The following is a 20393-nucleotide window of genomic DNA, read 5'->3' on the forward strand; positions in this document are numbered from 1 at the left end:
CGTCTGGACTTCTTTAAGTTGCTTGAAGACGTTTCACCTCTCATCCGAGAAGCTTCTTCAGTTCTAAGGTCAAATGGTGGAGAGTCCCAGATATAAACCTAGTGGGAGTGACCCCCCACAGAAGGACAAAAGGACCCCTGATGATCCTCTAATCGCCTGAGCCAAGGTGTGAAACTGGGCGTGGGTCCCAATCAGCCAGAGTTTCGGGTGTGTTCATTGTGAAACCTGGCCCCACCTTATCATGCGAATTCCTGAGGTCAGATGGCCCAGGATGTGAGTGGGCGTTAAGGCGTCTGGGAAGGGAACTCAAAACTGGATTATAGATTATAGTTTATGACACCAACTCTCTGCCAACGTCTTCTTTTTTTTTTTTTTTTTTTTTAAATGACATCAGAAACAGCAGTATGCGACATTACGTGATGGCAGAGCTTCAGTTCATCCTTTGTCATTTTTTTTTTTTAATAAATAGGACAGGGGGAATGAATGAGAGAGAGAGGGGGAGAGAAAGAAAGAAAACCAAAGGGGAGAAGAGACGGTGAGAAGGGGGGGGAAGAGAGACAAAAAAAAAACAAAACTCCTGGGTCACCTGTATGGAGAAAAAAAACAAACAAACAAACAAACAAAAACAAACAGAGGAGACAGCAAACAACAAAGAGGAGACAGCAAACAACAAAGAGCAACATAATAATAGAGAAAACAAAGCACCATCACAATAAACTAGCTAGTCATAGATATCAGTATTTACTAAGTAATAAACGATATTGTGCAGCACGCAAGATAGACAGCGCACAGTGTGCTTTGAGGCAGCAGCCAAGAAAGCTTTAGTCCGCGTCTGTGAATACCCATGTGTGCATACCTGTGTGGATCAGCATGCTTGCATTCCAAAGGTTTCTCCATGTAATGATCTGCTAGGGAGTGTGGGGGGGCCACAGCCCCGTCCTCCAGGGTGTGAAGCGGGTATGGAGGAGATCAAAACTCCAGACATCCAGAGGCCCCCAGAACACAAGAGACCATGGAAGACCAACAGAGGGGCAGCCGCGCCACTGTCCCAGTAAGAGCTGAGGAGAGTCCCAGATGAGGGCTCGCCCAGCAGCCGCGGAGCAGAAGTCAGGGGGAGTTGCAGTGACGCGCCCGTGAGCTCCGCCGGCCCCCAGCTGCGCCTGAGTGACCGAGCCCTAGGCCGAGAGGCCGGGGGCACCCCACCCCCAAAGGGGCCCGAGCGAGCCCCAGGCCCCAGGCCCCGACAAGCGGCCGCCAAGGAGTGAGCCGGTGTGTACCCGGACGCCCACCCCCAGACACAAAGAACCACCAACACACCGACACCTGAGGGAGTCCGCCACCGGCAGGGGAAGTGGTGGTGGGTGGAGATAGGCCTCCAAACCTTGGAGGGCCTGAGGTGTCCCCAGAGAGGTGGCGTCTGATACCCAACCTCACATATAGACACAGACATACAGGCACACACAGACACAAACATCCATTCCCACCCTCATGCTCTCATATGCACTCACTCCACACTCAACCAACGTGGAGACAGACATAAAGAGACGCTGTACACACAATCACACTCCCCAAGCGTACTCTACAAACTGGGTCTAGGTACCCTTGCCCCTGGAGGGGGGAATTGCACCCAGACCCAGGTGGTGTTACCCTTTTCCCTGCGGTGGGGAGAGGCAGACCACCCCGACTCCGCAGCAGCAGGGAGGCCCCACACCCCAGACCGCAGTCGGACGGCCAACTCCTCCTACTAGCCCTCCCGCTCCAGCAGGCCGCAGAGAATGGGGGTGGGAGAAGACTCCAAACCTCCCTCCACCCGCTCATTGTAGTGTTGATGCATATGTGTTCTAAGGTGCAATTAAAACCCAGGAGGGCATGGAGCTACCTGCCAAGGAGCAGCAGGTAAGCACATAGTCCCTCCTGCTAACCCTCAATGACTAAGTGTATTTAAAATTGAGAGGTGGGCAACGACGTCAGGGGTGAGGTATACACCCTGATGGTGATTTGGACTCCGTGATTGTGCCCACCCCCAAGATCCTATATGTATGTGTAATGAGAGTGTGAATAATGTGAATGTCTAAGTTGTGGGATAAAATTGAGGCAGAGGCAGCCAGAAGGGGACGGGGGGGGGGGGGGGGGGGGGGGTAGCCTCCTCTGCACCCTGGTGACATACCCCCACTCCAAGGCCCTGCATGTGTGGGTGGTTGTGGAGGAGCGGGAAGAGGGAGGCAGCTGGAGATGGGGAGGGAAGGAAGGGAGGGGCAGGTAACCCCTCCCTGGGGCCAGCTCCCCCGCTGACCCCAGTATCTGCCAACGTCTTCAAGCAACCTAAAGAAGTCCAGACGCTTTTCTTTGCAAACTCCTTTGACTACGATGACCTGGATGACTGAGAACCTTCACAGACATACTGTCTAAAACTTCGTTATTATGGAAGCTGCATTTCTACCACAGGAACTTTCTCCATAGTCCAGGACTATCTGTCCAATCTGTTGCTTGGAGCCACTGAAAAACTTTTCATCTGTCAGGTCTAATACTGTATTTATTGATTCTTGTCAATGTACACAGAATAAATGCTTTCTTCTCCTTTGGTTCAGTTTTTTTCAAGATGGACAAATATTACATAAGTGTGGGTCACCTGGAGGTTTCTTTTTTATCTCACTGAGCTCCTTTGACAACATCATATACATCATTGAGGTCTGCATCTTACAGTGGGCTCCATGTGCTTTCCATATGCTCCAAAATGCTTCCTGTTCTCCAAAAAATGAGTTGACATCAGAACTAAATCTTTTCATTTCTGATGTCTGAGGACAGAATTCTTATTCTGTGCTGTGGTTTAAAATGTAATGTTTGCAATGCAAGGCAGAAACAATTCTAGTTCATGGTTATGGATGGCTGCTTCTCCTGAGGAATGGTGAGCTTGCTGATGGTGTGCGAGCTCTGGCTGCACAGTCTGTTTATTGCAATATTTTGGCAGTCGTAGCCTTGGAGACTTAGACACAGCTAATTATTTCCATTCTCCGGTTCAGTCCAGAGCTAAGCTATCAAAGAAGCCCCCCTACCACAAAGTCTGTCAGTGCCATCGGATGTCTTAAAAAGGAGCACAGAATGTACAGATGTTTTATAGTTTGTCTTCCTTCAGAAAAAAACTAAAAGTTAAAAAATAGCTTTTTGCTTAAAGGCTTGAAACGAACATTTCAAACACACCTTCAGAAGTGCGAGGCATGCTGTTTCAGAGCCAGGCCTCATTCTGCTTCAACTTTTAAACGTGTTTTTAGGTAATGCAAGTGGCAAAGTGCCTGTATTCCAAATCACTGTAGCAGGCACTTTGAGTAACTGCTGCAGTCATCAACTTTAGCCAGAGACACTGAAACATCATAGAGGATGAGAATGTGTGAACTGCTGGGACGCAGTTTAGGCAAAGTTATAGGAGAAAAGTTTTGGGTTTGGCAGTCATCTGATACCATTTCACTCTGGACACAGGCTTCGTTGCTTTAAAAAGAAGCCAAAAAGGAGGAGTTTAGTATTGTGGGTGGAGATGGAGGAGTAGATAGATGGATGATGCCAGATGTGTCAGATCAGAGATTTTCATAACTACTTCCCTATACAGCAGACTTGCAAATGTGAAGTCAGTGATCTATATATAATTTTTTTTCCTGGGCCATTAAACGCATAGCAGAGTTGAGCTGTCTAAAACTTGCCCATTCTGCAAGCTGCATTTCCACCACAGGACCTCTATCCATAGTCCAGGAACCTTTAGAAGAACTCCAGGGACCGGGCCTGCAAGATATTAAGAGCAGTGCAGTCTCACAGCAGTTTGTGAAATAGTCATAAAAAGCAATCTAGTTTTCTTCTTAAGTATTTGAGTTTGTGTGCATGCATACAGATTAGATTATATGGAAGTGGGAAGATGAAATATTTGGTTTAGGAACACAATATGCAGGGAATCTCGTGTTGAGGAATAAATAGAAGTTCATGTCCAGCAACATTAATAGATTAAAAACTGTGAGTATTTCAAAAAATGCTGTGAGACCGGGTTGACCAGAGATATCATTTTATTTCAAGTCAAACAGAATTTTCAGAAAAGTCTGAAAATTCAGGAACTTTGGGGATGAGGCTTGCAGTACAGAATTTTTTTTCAGAGGTCAAGAACTCTGTTTTTATTTGCGCTTTGCCACCAACCCCAGCTTGAATCATGCACCAGTAGCATGCTTGAATATCTTCCAAGCTTGGGCTCCAGTCATAGGGGCCTTAGAGACTGGTCAGATACCAACTGGCAACCACCATCGTGAGACTGTGAAAAGTGTGATGCAATTGGAAAACGAAGACCATTCACCTTCTTTAAAATCAATACGTGTTTATTAAGAAAAAATACAAGCAAAAAGCTGTACGCATGGACTATCCCACTTTATTGTTTTCAGTTGACTAAATGAGCAAAGGCTGAGAAATAAAGCCGTTAATCGCTTTTGATAACACGGGGCTAATTTACATGTGAGTAAATTGTGAGTCTTTCAGTGTATGATGATGTAAATACATTATGAACATTTGTTTTTGGTAAAATAAGTATTGCAGTTTTGCTTAATTCATTAATAACAGAGTAAGTGCAGCCACAGTCTAATGTGTTCACTTCCCTTGAGTTTGGACAAAGTCCAGAGAGTTTTCAGTTACAGTGCAGTGAAGACAGGTCACATATATTTATGATTTTTTTTTTTTTAGACAGGAAGCGGAGTTGGATAATCATCTTTCAAACCCCTGAAATTTGAAAATATAATCCCTTCCCCCTTTAATGTATTCTTAGTGATGACAGTGTAATTTTAGCAAATGATATTTGTTCATGACTCTGTGCCTTTTATGTAAAAAGAAACCAAGAGCTGCAGATTGATCTGCTGACTGCAAAATAGATTAGGAAATCACCCAAGATGCAGCAGACATTGTGCATGCAAAACCATGTTATGAAAGGGGACCTATGCTGCTTTCCCCTGTTTTCTGTCTTATATATAATTGGTGGCTATTCAGTTTAAACATGGGTAAATTTTTAGATAATGAGGATGAGGTCAGCAAACGGACAAAAGGTCACGGTTAAAACTGATTTAGGGGCTAGATTCTCACACTTTCATTGTACTTTTGGCTTTCAATAAAAGCACATATCCCTGTCTTAATGAAGGGCGGGCAATCAGAACAGTTAGCTTCAATGGAGTGGGAGGAATGTTACAACAGCTTGTTTCAGATGCTGGTTGAACTGAAGGGCTGCACCAAAGCCTGTAAAATCAAAAAATATAAATAAATAAATAAATAAATAAATAAATAAATAAATTTTATTTTGAACAAGCTCCTCTTGCGGAGTCCAAGAATAAAGGAATGGGTTGAAAATTAGCTTAAGTGTCCCCCTTTATCATCTTTTTTCCATAAAAATATTAAGACTGAAGTAGAATTTATTACTTAAGAGCAGTTGTTGGTGTGGTGTGGCTGAATGTCTGTTGTATTATAAAACGTGAAATCTTCCTGGCAGCAACTTTGCAATCAAATAATTAGATTACTTCATGTTAATACATGAAGAAAACCTTGCTATTAAGTTGTCTAGTTTCAGATTGTTTCACAGATTATCCAGCGATTGTTGATTTTAGCTCTTTTTAAAATCTCATTTACATTTTTATAGTTAATATGATGCTTTAAATTTCCTTATCGGAATCCACTGCATTTAATATTTACATTGCAATAGTCTTGATAGCCACTTGGGGTTGGCTAGCTAGCTAGCTTTATTCATAAATGGCCTGTCTTACAGCACATAAACACGAGTCTGTTACCAAAAAATGGTAGCTAATTTCCCCTATTTAAACTGATGAGGAGTCAATTTTATTGCTCAAACATTCCAATTGTTTTGAAGCTTATAGTTTACTTACAAGGGACGTGACTACTTTGTTGGACAGGTAGGTGTCGGTACACGTGTCTGAAGCAGGCGGCTCAGCTTGCTGAGTTCCCTGAGGTAGACATCTTCACCTTTTTTGTGGTTTTTGTGCCCTTTGGGGCATTTTAATTAAATATCTAACACCTAATAAAGCCTGCTGTGCAATCATTTGTACTTGCAGGCTGCTAGCTGGTTAACTAATAACCGCTAACACGCCACCATCTTTTCTGTTCCCAAAAAAATCATCGCACAAGATAGTGATGGCTAAAATGCCAAACCTGAGGCTTTAACCCATGATTAATCCAGAAACAAATGGGGGGCAGTAACTTTAGCTTCATATATTGTTCTACAACGAATGATTTAGTCTCTTTAAAAACAAACAAACAAACAAACAAACAAACAAACAAACAAACAAACAAACAAACAAACAAACAAACAAAAAACCCCACATGAACCTTGTTCATTTACTAATTATAACAACAGCAAATCATTCAATTTAAATAAATGTGAAGCTTGCCTTAAATAAAGGCAGTCCAATCAGCACATGCAAGCAGGGAGGCAGTTCCTCTGCATGCAGATTAATACTGTTTACTTTCTAACCAGTCAGTTGCCAAGCTAGCCTGTATACAAACCAGCAGGGGACAAACCAGGATTCACACTAATTGATTCCCAGATCACTTGCTCTCCCTTTGGCAACATTCTTTGCAATGACAAAGTCTTTGGAAACAGGCAGCAACTTGCAGTGTTTGCAGTCAGTGTTCTAGTGTTTCCTTTATCCTTCAGTTTACAGAGAAAATATGGCTGATGCTTCTTGTGAGTCTTGTTGCTCTGTGGGACTCTGGGGGAATTGGCAGACATGGTTTCTGGGCAGGGTCAACAAGAAAACAGCTGTCTTTCGCATTACCTCTACTCCAGTGTCACGAACGCCCCCCCCCCCCCCCTCTCTATATATACACACATGGAATAACCTGGCACTTCTAGCACCTGGTGAACATGGCACACAGCTGTTTCCTGCCACATTGTTGAGGTTTAGATGTCTGTGTGTCAAAACTGGGCTTAGAAAACGATCTTAGATACTGTAGGTTTACATTCAGTTATGTATGAGTTAATCTACAATTAAGAGCAAAAAAAAAAAAAGTGTTAACTACAGCTCTATCACATTAGCTTTTCTGTTGCTATTTAGTGTTGTCATTCATGATGTTATTCATTACACTGATATACAGATCATATGGTAAATGGTCTTTATTTGTATAGCGCTTTACCAGTCCCGAAGGACCCCAAAGCGCTTTACACATTCAGTCATCCACACATTCAGACACTGGCGCCACCGGGCCCTCTGACCACCACCAGTAGGCAACGGGTGAAGTGTCTTGCCCAAGGACACAACAACCGAGAATGTCCAAGCCGGGGCTCGAACCGGCAACCTTCCGATTACAAGGCAAACTCCCAACTCTTGAGCTACGATAGTCCCTATATTTGAAAGTGAAAATCATTCTCTTGGAAACGCTCTGTTATTCCTTTGTCTCTCTTCCATGTGGATGAATTATTGGCTCATTTAAAGCCTATTTCACTGATTTATGGCAAATGTGAGCAAATAGCAACTCCCAGGGCTGTAAAGTGAAGCCAGTAACAAATGCCAAAAACTGCATTTCCTCCAATAGCCACTTGGGGCTGTCTCAGAAGTGGAATCAATCCTCATAGACTCCCATTAAAATTCCAAAGTTTTACAGCACAAATAAACAGGTTTAAGACTGGAAAAAATGCCATAACTAGCATAAGTAACTGTAAAACTATTCTTAAATCAGCATCCAATTACAGCCACATCTTGCTAATCAAGCTAGATAACCAGAGTTAGCATTAGCTAGTAACAGCCCTAATCGAGCCTTTCGTTTGAATATGGTCCCATGTGGTTTAAAAATTAAAATGACAAAAAACAAGATGGTGACAGTTAAAATCTCAGAGCTGAGGCTCATAAATGCTACGAGGATATAATTGTGGCTGTGTCCATCTTTCTAACACAGTCTATGAAATAGATTAGTAGATTATTAGAAGCATATTGATGTTGTTTTTGTGGCAAGAAAATTATTAGATTGTATTAAAATTTGGAACTTTGCTAAGGTGTCTGTGAAGGTCTTGCTAAGGTGCTACAAGATAGAGTGAAAAAATAAGCCATTTAAAAAAGTGTTGCATTTCTTTTTGTTTAAAATATTGCTCTCCAATCAGATGTCAAGCTGTTGTTTGCATAGGCGATTTCCAAGTTCCCATCGTAAGTCAAGAGGTGTCAACTCCAGATTTCTCTCTAAAATTACACACCAGATTCCCAGCGATGACCACCTACAGTCATGACCACCCATGGCAGCTATTTCACTTTGGTTTTTAGCTCTCTTTGTGTGCTTGTTGCTCAGTATAATTAAATATGTCAGTAATTGCCTAAGAAATCCATTTAATGTAATCTTCAAATAAAGTTTCTTGACTTCAGTTTCCCTTTTGAAAAACAATTGTAATAAACTCTATTCTTACTTTTAATTGCCCAGTAAAAACTGTCCTGTTTGGTGCCCCAGAGACAGCAATAAAAAGGCGCTTTTATGGTCTTTCTTAATGACCAGTTCTGAAGAAAAGTAGGAGAGAAAAGAAACAAAAAATCACCTTCAAACAAGCAAAGTCATTTTTCTTATCTCCTCCTTGACATCTTTTTCTATGTGTCAGAGTAAAGATGGCTCATTTTTTAAGATAGATAGAAAGAAACACTGGAAACTATGAGAGCTTGTGAACATGGGTGTAGTTCTCTCACAGCCACAAAGCCTGTGAGAGGATGGTTATGGGAGAGGGCTGACAAAAGGGGGAGGAAAATTAGGCTCGCCAGCATTCTTCTCATTTAAAGCTGTAACTACACAAAAAAAAGCACTCTCGCAGTCAGGGTTGGGTCTGCTGCTTACAAGGAGAGGCACTCTTGTATTCATGGTGGTGCAGTGATAACCTGAACATTTTTTTTCTTCTTCTCATCCCTTTTCCCCTCGCTTTGCACACAAGGACAGCTCATGTCTTTCTTATAGACATGGAGAGCTTTGTGCATTTAAGGATTTTCCTTTTTCTGCTGGTCTCCGTTGCTCAGGTTTTGATTGTTTCATCTCAGACCAGCGGTAAGTGAACCCCATCAGCTGCTTATGTTAACACCTATTGTTGTTGGTGATAATGTGTGAAGGTGGCTAACCTTCAGATACTGGCTTGGACTTTTTGTGCAGGCATGAGAAAACTTTGAAGTACAAATTAGGCTTGGTTGTATAGACTTATGTTGATTATTAATATTGCAGAAATGTAATTAAGTGTTATTTTGATTTAGGAGAAGCTATTTTAGATAGACGGGGTTTTTGCTGGTTTGTTGAATTCTCCTTGCACATGACAACTTAATTTGCCCCACTGACTTGTTCTGGTGTGGATGAGAAATGTTTCCAGCCCACTGAAGAGTCTGTGTCAGGCTTAAAGATGATTAATACGAAAAGAGAATCTTGTGGATTATTTGCTAATGGCAAAAAAAGAAGCTCTGCATGTCAGAAAACAGTTCAGTGGAAATCTGTCAGTGATTGCGAGTGATGTCACCCTGAGGCAGTGAAAATGTGCAGAGCAGGGAAACGAGGACCTTTGTGGTATTACATTACTCCTGCACGACTCTACCACTTTGGAAGATTCATTAAGTGTCACCCCTGCCCCCCACCCCTGCCCCCCACCCCCTTACATTGTACATCTGTGAAAAGAATTTCAGCTTTGAGGGAACACATGCTACATGTTAATTCAGGGCAGATGTGAGGAGCAGAGATGCTGCTGGAGTCACTGAGACTGTGGGGCTGCTGATGTCTCCAGCTGGCAAAGCTGCGACCTGGAACACCTGAGAGTTCTTGTTTTACTTGAACCACGCTTCCAGCTTGTTTTTTTCCTCACCGGAGTGTTTGATGTCTTGTGTCGTCACAGGGACTGACTTGTTCTCCTCGTGATGTCATGGGGCACACTGAGCACTGGACTGCTGTTAGAGAGTGTAATTAAAAAGAAAAGCTATTTTCCTTTATATAATTAACCAAAATGAGTTGTTTTTTCTCTTTGGGTTCAGTTTCATGTAAAGCTGTGGTGTGATAGTTGGACACTGGATAGAGTGCCACCCTGTGGTGAAAGCAGCATGTGTGCACTTCATCTGCACCAAAGAAATTTAACACAAAATGTAATGCTGACATTTGATGATCAGTGTATTTAACCTGAATTAAATATACAAAGAGATCCAGCTGTGCACATCTGCACGTTTCTGCCGTTTGTTCTCTATAGCTCCTAGAAGCTATGTTTTAAGCATCTCACTACTCTAGCTGGTTAAATCTCACTTTCCATATTTGTTCATATTCAGCAGTACTCGATCTTGCATGCTTTTTTTTTTCCATGGAACATAGGTGGGGGGAGATGGTTGCATTTCAACCAAATAAAAACTTTGGAAAGTCTGTGGTTTTTGTTGACTAAGGGAAAATGTGGTTCAAGGCCCTGTGGAACAATATACTTGTGTCTTAATGAGGGGGGCTTTAAAGAGACAGTGACCAACTCTGCTTGTATGGGTTTTGCTTGAGAGTTATTACATTTCATGTTTTTAACAACTGTCTGCAGCAAGACCAAAAACTATTTCAGTTTTCCTCTACTGTCTGGAATGACTCATGTCAGAACTCCTGAAGCACACTTAGTGTTGCAGTGAGATCACTCATTGGGCTAAAATATATCCTTGTGCCAGATTAAATGCATGATTAAAAGGTCAGTCTTTAATTAGGTGTTTTTTTCCCACCAGGTGACTGTATATACAATTTTAATGTAGCCACTGTGAAACAATTGGTTCTTGTCTTGAAGTGTTGAGCTGAGCAATTTGGCCATCGCCATCTTGGGGTTTTGAAACCGGATGTAGCAAATGAGCATTGGGAACTAAGAAACACTTATACAGTAGCAGCTTGGAAAACAAATGGTCAGCCCTAAAGCATTTGCTAAAGCATTAGCTTTATTGTCATTTTGAGCCCAAATAAGAAAGCAATTTAGTAAATAAACAGCATGTTGTATTTAAAGAAACTTGGAACTAACAACATTAGGAAAGTGGTTACTGAGGTCATAAATCGGTAATTTGCCTGTAGATTTCTTCATAATCTGACATTTTGCAATCAGAGGAGCCCCCTGCAGGCCATTAGAAAGAATTCTAAAGAATCTTCAAAAAGAAAATCATCAAATTAGAATATTTCCATATTCCATTTAGTTACAGGGAACTACTTTTATAGGGAAACTGCAACTTAAAAAAATAGCTTGGCAGATGGTCGATGAAACTGTTGTCATACTCCCAGAAACCTTTTGTTAGCCAACATTTTGCTTTTTTTGAGAATAAAAAAGAGATAGGACTCTGAGGTTACTGAAAATCAAACACAATGCTTTGAAGACAAAAAAAACATGTTCAAAACAAATGTTGAACGTTTTAGTTGATACAGCTCTAGATTAGAGACATGTGCCTGCACATGTGTGGAAAGTTTTCTGCATAAGAACATGGTTTGGAAAATGAGATCAAGGAGCAGACTTTTAGCTCACACTTGGAAATGGTGACGCCAGCACAGAACACCAGGATAAAAGAAAATATATAGTGCAGGCCTCAAAGAAAAATTACAACTTGTGCTGGAAGAAGCAGATTTTTTCAGTAATATTTGGAGGAAAGTTTAAGGATGTGAACACGGGAAAAAATAGCAATAAAATACTGATTCCAATAACAAGAAACAGTCTGCACCCAGAGTTTTAGCCAAGGACAGAAATCATGCATTTTCTGTGTGTGTCTGTGTTCATGTGTGTGTGAGACCACTCCTTCCAGACACTGACGGAGCTGTAAAACGTCTTCAAAGATGGCACTTTGCACCTTACATCAAAGAAACTCAACACCCAGTCCTCATGACACCGCTGGCTTACTTTGAGTGTATTCGCAGTTACATTTGTCTCATCATCACCAGCTTTTTCATTTCCATCACAGCCAAAATCTTAAAGCGTCTCCAGCATATTTTTTCCTCTGTTTGAGAGAAACCATTAGCACAAAGCAAAAATCTGGTACTCCAGATCAGCAGACCAGCATGAGGTCACCCTGCCTCCTAAATTGGTTCCAGTTGTTGTTGCCACATCAGTGACATCGCAACAAATGGGCTGTTTTCTACTAAAGCTGAAACGTCCAAACATGTGAATTCAACCAGGTCCACAGACGGCTTTGATTAGAAACACATGCTGCATTTTTGAGCTATGACTTGATTACACGCCTTCTTCTACCAGAGTTAAAGGCAAGACAAGGGAAGGGGGGAGGGGGGTCAGCCTTACCAGGTTGTACATTGTCTTATATTGTTTCAGTTACACGTTTGAGGAGGTGTTATGTCGACTGATGTGAAATGTCAGACTGTAAACCCGGGGTGTGTTGGTGGTAGAGACAGTGGAGCTGATTAGGAGTTTTCATGCAGGGATGCACCATGGGAACTACTTATAAACCAGAGTATTGCAGTCAGAAAATGGAGGATTGGGGGAAAGGATGACTTCCAGATGTTAAAAAAGTCTCTTTGGCACTACTTGGAATATATAAAAAAGTCTTATTTGGAAGGGGAGGAAGTTAAACGGCCAATATAAAACAGTGTGTCAGTGTGACTTTAGGTAAACTGTGAGCCAGTAAGTTTTACATCTGTCAACGTTAAAGACACCCTAAACAGTCTGAGGGGGACAGCCCATCTCCCCTGTCTTTACAGGTTCAAGTTAAAGTAGCTATTTGTTCCAAGGCCGTGCAATTATGGCTCCTCCTAACAGGTTTCCTGCCGCTTGATTGTCACTTGCTCGCCCATCTGTCCTGTGATCCTCTCAGTTTGTCTATGTAGGAGGAGGATGAGAGGACAGACGGTAAACACAGAACAGGCTCGTTTCCCCAAATGCTACAATTGTCCTAATTTAATTATAATTGACACTGAGCCCTACGGTAGTCAGAGGAAGAGCTTGGCCACTAATTCACAAGTTCTGTGTCACGGTTGAATAAATAAAACTAATTTTAATTCATGTTTATACTGTGTTAAATATAGTTGCAAAGCACTACAAAGTGTAAAGCTTTAAAATTAAAGGTGCACTGTGACTATATCAGCGTTACGCTGAAGGATTATGTATATAGAGCATGAAAATCCAAGCACATTTCACACGATCCACTATCTACTCCTTTTCATTCCTTTCTGTTATATACACTTACATAGCCTGAGTGTCAAATAATGAGGTCAGCATTATTTGATCCAAAAGCCTAAACTCTTGGATGCTTCAACATCAGCAGTTATTTCTACTGTCTGAATGTTGTCATACATAGTCCTGTTTGAGCCTTCTGACTGGAAGGGTCAGCTAGTCAGAAGAGCTGGGTCATTGAGAGGGTGACCTTATAGAGACAGGAGTCTAAATGGCTGCTTTCATGAGGTGGCTGAACTGAGTTGGTTCCCAATGATTTAGCTGAGTGTTATTTTAAACTATGAATCATGCTAAGTTATTTTTGTGAAGTCAAAGAATAAAAATATGGAGCTGGAAGTATAATAAGTTCCCCATCCATCCAATTTCTTGCTGCTTATCTGGGTTTGAGGGCAGCAGTCTATGCAGAGAGGCCTACACCTCCCTCTCCCTAGGCACTGATATGTTCCCAAGCCAGCCAAGAGATGTGATCTCTCCAGCATGTATTGGGTCTGCCCCAGGGCCTCCTCTTGGTAGGACGTGCTAGAAATACCTGTCCTAGGAGTCATTTGAGAGACATCCTAGTCCAGGGGTGTCCAACTCCAGGCCTCAAGGGCCAGTGTTCTGCAGGTTTTTGACACACCTGAATCAAATGATTAGTTCATTACCAGGCCTCTGGAGAACTTCAAGACATGTTGAGGAGGTAATTTAGCCATTTAAATCAGCTGTGTTGGATTAAGGACACATCTAAAACCTGCAGGACACCGGCCCTTGAGGCCTGGAGTTGGACACCCCTGTCCTAATCAGACACCCAAGCCACCTCGCTTGGCTCCTTTTGATCTGAAAGAGAGCAGCTCTTTCTTGCTGCTTGTACCTGTGATCTCATTCTTCCGGACACTACCCAAATCTCATAACTACGGGTGAGGTTAAGAGATCGACCGGTAAATGCAGAGCTTTGGTTTCACACTCAGCTCTCTCTTCACCGCAGCAGATTGGTGCAGCATCATAAGGAAACGGAAACTTTTCAATTTTAGATTTCTATTTTAACAATTTTTAAAAACAAAAAACAAAAAACCCCCCAAGAAGTTTCTTTTACAAATCTGGAGTTGTGAAGTTTGTAAGAAGACACGATAATAGTAGTCTAAAGATTGAGTTTCATTTTGGAAAATCGAGGCTCCATCCTTTCAGTATGTGTCAAAAAATGTTTCATGTTCTGTCCAATCATTCTCAGTCTCTCTGTCTCGTGAGCTCCCCAGCTCCACGTCACTTCAGTACTAAACTGCAGGAGCAGGCCTTTAATTGGTCATGAAAGTAAAGATTATAAGCTTTCAGGCAAACATTATCTTTCTCCACAATTAAAAAGTAATATAGTCCATCACAAAATGCCAGGAAAACAAACATGGCCTTCATGATAATGCTTTTGAGCAGTTAGCCATTGCTGGTGCGTAGCCTGTTCAGCGAGTGTTGATACAGCTGGTTGTAGTTTTTCCTGCAGATCAGGGGGACTTTTACCCTCTGGAGCTTATCCTCTGCAGGTTGGCAGGGCTCAGTGTAATGTAGCACTCCCTCTGTACATGTTCTCTGTCTCTCCTCTGGTGACTGTTTAAAAGCTGCTGTAGTAGCTTTCAGGAGATGTTACAGCCCATTTGGAAACCTTTCTTTGTGCTTCGGTCCAGGTAATGATTCTGTAAAATCACACCACAGTTGCCGTGGAGGGAATCAGTTGATTGTCATAACGGGAAATGCAAAAAGATCTTAACACATGCAATTTCAACTTCTCCTACAGTTTTAAATGAAACATTTTAAAGTCAAAATTACCTCAAGTCTTCAAAAAAATGTGATTTTTAAGGCTGACGGAAAGCTTTTAGAACTGAAGAAGCTGTTTGGATGAGAGCTGAAGTGACTTCAAGGACTTACAAAAGACATCTGGTTGCAGTAAACTCAACCACTTAAGTCTACCATGACCTGGATGACTATGAACTTACAGAAACAAATTCTAAAGTCCTACCATGACTTGTTTGAATGCCACAAAATGGTGACAGCCGGCCATAATTGCAGGTTGCGGCCCGACCCAAATTCTAAGCTGAGGCCTGACTGTGTATATATTACGACTGAAGAGGGTGACTGAATGGTGCTACATGGGTTACAGGGGTTAGCAGTGTGGCCTAAGACATGCTGTTAACAACTCGTTGGACAGCTGACTTCACAGTGAAATGCCTCATATATGAGCAGTGCTTTGAGGTACTTTTCTGTCCAGGTGGTCATAAAACTGCAGCAGCTGCAAATACTGCAGATTACTGCGTTTCACTGAAAACAATCATATTAAATTGTACGTTACACAAAATTGTTATGGAAGCTTTTTTTTTCTGAATGCCTTGATTCAGTCAGATTACATAATTTGGAGTTAATTTAATTTATTTGCCATAAAACTACAAATTCAGAACTGATTTCAGCAGTTGCAGTAGAGAATGAAGCCAGAAAAGGTACCAAGGTCATTAGGATCATTTTCTCATTGGCAGCTAATCTCACTTCAGGAGTTGACCTCCTGTTGGCCATTAGAATGCAGGCATTTCCACACTGGATTCACTTTTTCAGATCTGGCAGTCATGTGACACAAAAAGCTTTCACACGTTGCACTGGCCCAGTGAAATTCTGATACACAGGAAACAATTTCTTCAAATTACTGCTGCTCATGGTGGTCCTACAAGCTGCTGAATCATTGGGTACACTTAGTTTTCCACAGGATTGCAGGGACTCCTGTGGAAAACTTCTTTTTCACATATGTTTGTACAGAACATTTGTATTTAAGTTAGTTTCAAAGACAAAAGTACTGCTATAAGAACTCGTCAGCAGTATCATATTATTAAGTTTTCTTGGTGTTGACCAGCAAGAGTGCTAATAAGCATGTAAGGAATTCAGAATTAGACTGTTAGCAGCTGGAAAATGTCCACCATCTCAGACTTTTACGAATCGATTACAATCTTTCTGGTGTTTTGTCAGGCCGAGTGGATTTTAGCACTTTAATGTGAGGGCCAAACTGAGCTCCTCTTCTACTGGATTTTGATTTGAATGTTAAGAAGAGTTCCAGCACACACAGGGTTTGTATTTTCTAATCATCCCATCCAGATCCCATCAGAGGGTATGGTTTTTATTGAAGTGTCGTCTATGATTAAAGTCATAGTTTGCTCAGCAGATGCATGGACTATCTGGGAGCAGCAATAGAAACCAAGAAGACTTGCTAAGTGTTGGCTGCAGAAAAAAGTAAGACTGATTGGACTAATAAAATTCTGCCTATTTAAGACTTTCTTTGTTTCGCGACATTTCTTCTTTGGGCTTTTATGTGAAGAGCTCACAGCAGGTCCAGAGGGGTAGTGAGTTTTTTTTTTTTTTTGGTAAAAAAGAAGGGAGCATTCTGTTAACACAATGTGAAGTCTGTGCCGGCCACTGGCCATAATGTCCAGCCAGTGTTCCCAAACAGACGCGTCTCACATCGAGCCAGACCAGTGAGATGTGGAAATGTCTGCTTGTTGTCGGTGACTCATCGCCACCATTTAACCTCGATGGTTTTAGCAAATGGGTGAAATGCTTTTGCAGAGAAGTTGCCAAAAGAGACAAAGTTAATGAGAATGAATTAAAGTGGTGAAGCCAATGTTAAATATTGGAAAAAAAAATAAAAAATCTTTGCTGTATTCTTAGTGTCAGCCAGGAGCCTTTACGCATGAACCGTCTTTATTGCTTCACCATTCAGCTGTTTACAGCACATTGAGGAAAGTTAGTATATTTCACCCAGAAGAACAACAAACTCACATGCTGGCGTGGTAATTTACTCTGTGCTAGCTTTGAAATTATGTCCATATGAATAACATTAAAACTGCCATTTTGCATTTTTGTAACGCTTCAAATTAAAAAGAAAAGCAACGCAAACACAAAGGCTGGTGTGGGATAACCGGGTAATTCACGTGTTAGATATTTTCCGCTCAGGTTTCACTTGATCAGCCGTATGAGATTCAAACAAACAAAGGTTTACACAGCTTGAAGTCTGCTGTGCATCATGCCACTCTCTATTTACTTTTTGAGTTTTATTCAGTTGCATGTTCTTTCTTGTTTCTGAGCTTTTTTTTTTTTCCTGGTGTGGCACAGTGTTTAAAGAGAAGGGAGGGGTAAGCTTTAAATACAGAATCTTTTCATTGTAATTTTATATCTACAGTACTAGGAGAGGGGCATTGAGGGGGGAAGAAAAGTCCTGGCACAGCTGCGGATCAGAGAGGAAGGAACAGAGAGTAGAGGAGGAGGAGTCAGGGACAGGGGATAAGAAAGGGAGTCTGAAAAGAGAGCGAGCGAAAAGAAAGAGGTGAGAATGTGAAAGGCAGAAGAAGTGAGAATGAGGGGAACCCCGGAGGATTGTTTGGGACATGTGATCAACAGCAGATACCTCCATGTGTATGTCGCAACAGACTCCAGTTTAAGAGTTAGGATAAAGGAATTTCCTCTAGAAAAGTGGTTGTTGTTGTTGTTGTTAATTGTGATTAACGATCTGAAGACAAAACAGATTGAGACAGATGAGATTACTGCAAATATGTTCTTTTTCATAACGGAACTGAAAAATTGGTCAGCTGGTGATTTGTTCCACATCTGTAAAGCAAAACACTTCATTGTAATTTTATCTGGAGGGAGACCGCCTTCGAGATTTCTGCAACTCACAGCTGTCTATGACATATTGGATAAAGTATGCATCTGTTACTGATAGAAGGGAGGGCTTTAAGCAAACAAACTGCAGCAGAACTGCCAAGAAGTGATTCGCTGCTAGTGAAAAACGTTTTTCATTGGTTGATGCAGTTTTTGGTGTTTTGCCATAATGTCACAAGGACCTGGGTGGGAATATTCCCTTCATACTTCTGTCATTAGAGAAAATGGGTCACTGTGAAGTGTATCTCAGAGCATTTGCTTCCGAGTAGATTGAACAATAATCTTTTTGTCAGTCAAGATCTTCAAAAACAGGAGAACATTATTTCATGTGCGTCGTCCTTTAAAAATTAGAGTCATGCTGCTCATATACAGTTTTTCTTATCTAAGACTCTTTTGGCAAGACACGTGCATGCCAGGACTGAACCCAAGGGGTTATTAGCAAGTATTAGAGGTTCTGATTGGTTGAGAGGTTTGGATTCAAACTCAGTAACTGCACAGTTTAATATAGTTTAATCAAACATGTTTCAAATGTATGTAAAATCAGCTTTAGCTTGGGTTACTTGTTTAACCTTCAACTACAAAACTATACCCTCTTCATTGAGCAGATTTGATAATGCAAATTATGCATTGTGCAACTATGCACATTTAATTCAATCAAAAAGCAAATAATAAAAATCGGCCTTGAATGAGACTTTAACATTAGCCACAGTTAAACTGGTGTTTTGTACCCATGGGATGGCCGCTGAGCAAAAGGAGCCAGCACCACAATGTGACCAAAACATCACAGAAAATGAACAGATGTGGCAAAATCACAAGTAAAAGTGAAGGAGTACAAAGAAGGCGCATGTGCATATTACGGGATGCCACAAGGGTCAAGCTCAGCCACAGTCCTGCCTCTTTAGCTGATCTCAGTGATAGCTGATGGATAAACAGATTTACGGACATTCAACATGTTAAAAATATGAAAGAAAACCAAAATGTGTTTTCCAGACAAGTATTAAAATAATAAGTAGAATAAAGCAGAATAACACTTAATAACTTAAAAATCATATAGTAACAAAAACACATACATGAACTGATAAAGTGCAGATGGAAACTCATGGCACTGAGTCCACTCAGCCTTGTTGTACGGGCGTTGAGGCTACGCAGGTTCATGGTCTGAGTGGGAGGGGCCTCTCATGATGTCCAGTAGCCTGATTATGTATCTGTCAATATAAATGCCCTCTGAAGATTTTCACCATTCTTTACAGCACCTTCTTGTCAGCTTCAGAGACAGCCCATGTTGTCAAGAAGCTCTGCAGATTTTCATGCTGTGTTTGTCTTAGTATCATCTGTTGTCACAGATTTCTGCTCAGATCTGTCTCTTTTCCAGTACTGAAAGTTACCAGGGCTGTGAAAGCGTCAATGCCTTGCACACCAATTGCTGTCTACCTAGAAGGTTCACATGAATGGAGAAGACAGAACTTTGGAGATTCAAAAACATATTTTAAGATGTTTAAAGGGAAAAAATAAGATCAGTCAATATACAGAAATCAATAGCTAAATTTAAAAAGGAGCTTCTGCCATCAAAGTGTATAAAAGGCTTCATAGAAACTCAGTGCAGATTTCAGTTATCCTTCCAAGAATGCTTTAATTTACCTGTTGTTGAATAATTATAGTTATTCATTTATTTGCATAACCAAACCCAGACAGTCTGGCTCCAGCAATTTCATAGATACAACCTTCTGGAGACAGAACCATGTGGCCAGTCCTGCCTTGACCTTATCACCCCTTTTTGTCTGTGCCTCCAAAAATGCAAACTGCAGTAACTTCAAGGGCTTCATTTGGCAATAAAGAGAAAGTGATAAATTCTGTGTGTCGCCCCTGGGCTTTCAACTTGAGTGATGTCACAACAGGAAGGCGGCCTTGTGCTGACCCCCGTCTCCCTGTGCTCGCTTATCTGTCCGATCCTAACAGTGGTCCAGAAAATTACGGTTTCTCTCTCCAGCAACAGATATGGTTTGTACCTGCAAGGAGCCGATCACTGGAAACAAACTCTGTGATTTCAATAACAGATGACTCGAGGAAGTACTTGGAGTACAGCTGAAATAGTTCACATGAATGAAGTCATGGTTTCCATTTCGGAGATAATGCTGAAATAATGTTGGATCAATTTTATCTCAAAATGTTTTGGGGAGGTTTTTGGCCTAAATGTGGGCTCAGACAGTGTTTTCCTTACAGATGCAGATACAGATCTCTGCTTCCAAAACCCCCACAAAAACATCTTCCATAACAATGACTGTTTGTCTGATTCTTAGGGCTGGAAACCATTAGTAAAAGTGCATTTCTGTTAATACAATAACGTCACATTACTTTAAAACAAGGTTCCTCCAGCAATGTTTTGAATAGATGATGACTGCACTGAAAGCCTTTAGAAAATGCTGCGGCTTTTAAATTTGCTAACATAATCACTTCCATGTATTTATCTAAAAGTCCTCAAACTTTCATTTTAAAGTGAAAAGGGATTGTGAGGAAAGTCACTAAATGGCCTGGAATTTGTGTTGAAAATAAAACTAAGCAGGACAAAAAACAGGAGTGTGGCAGAAAGTTCATA

At 41.4% G+C, this 20393-nt stretch overlaps 1 protein-coding gene across 1 annotated transcript in view; it reads left to right on the forward strand.

Moving 5' to 3' along the window:
* The first annotated feature begins 8770 nt into the window (after window positions 1-8770).
* col5a2a (collagen, type V, alpha 2a) overlaps window positions 8771-20393 on the forward strand; it is a 41798-nt gene continuing 30175 nt past the window's right edge. The window contains exon 1 of the mRNA XM_086265604.1: window positions 8771-9036. Coding sequence (XP_086121730.1) covers window positions 8952-9036 — 85 coding nt within the window. The 5' untranslated portion in view covers window positions 8771-8951. The remainder of the gene's footprint in view (window positions 9037-20393) is intronic.

The sequence above is a fragment of the Aulonocara sp. 'chitande type north' Nkhata Bay genome, linkage group LG16 (genome assembly GCF_057382095.1).
Source record: "Aulonocara sp. 'chitande type north' Nkhata Bay isolate Kocher_YH1m ecotype deep benthic linkage group LG16, A_spYH_male_GT1.1, whole genome shotgun sequence".
NCBI classification, from domain to species: Eukaryota; Metazoa; Chordata; class Actinopteri; order Cichliformes; family Cichlidae; genus Aulonocara; species Aulonocara sp. 'chitande type north' Nkhata Bay.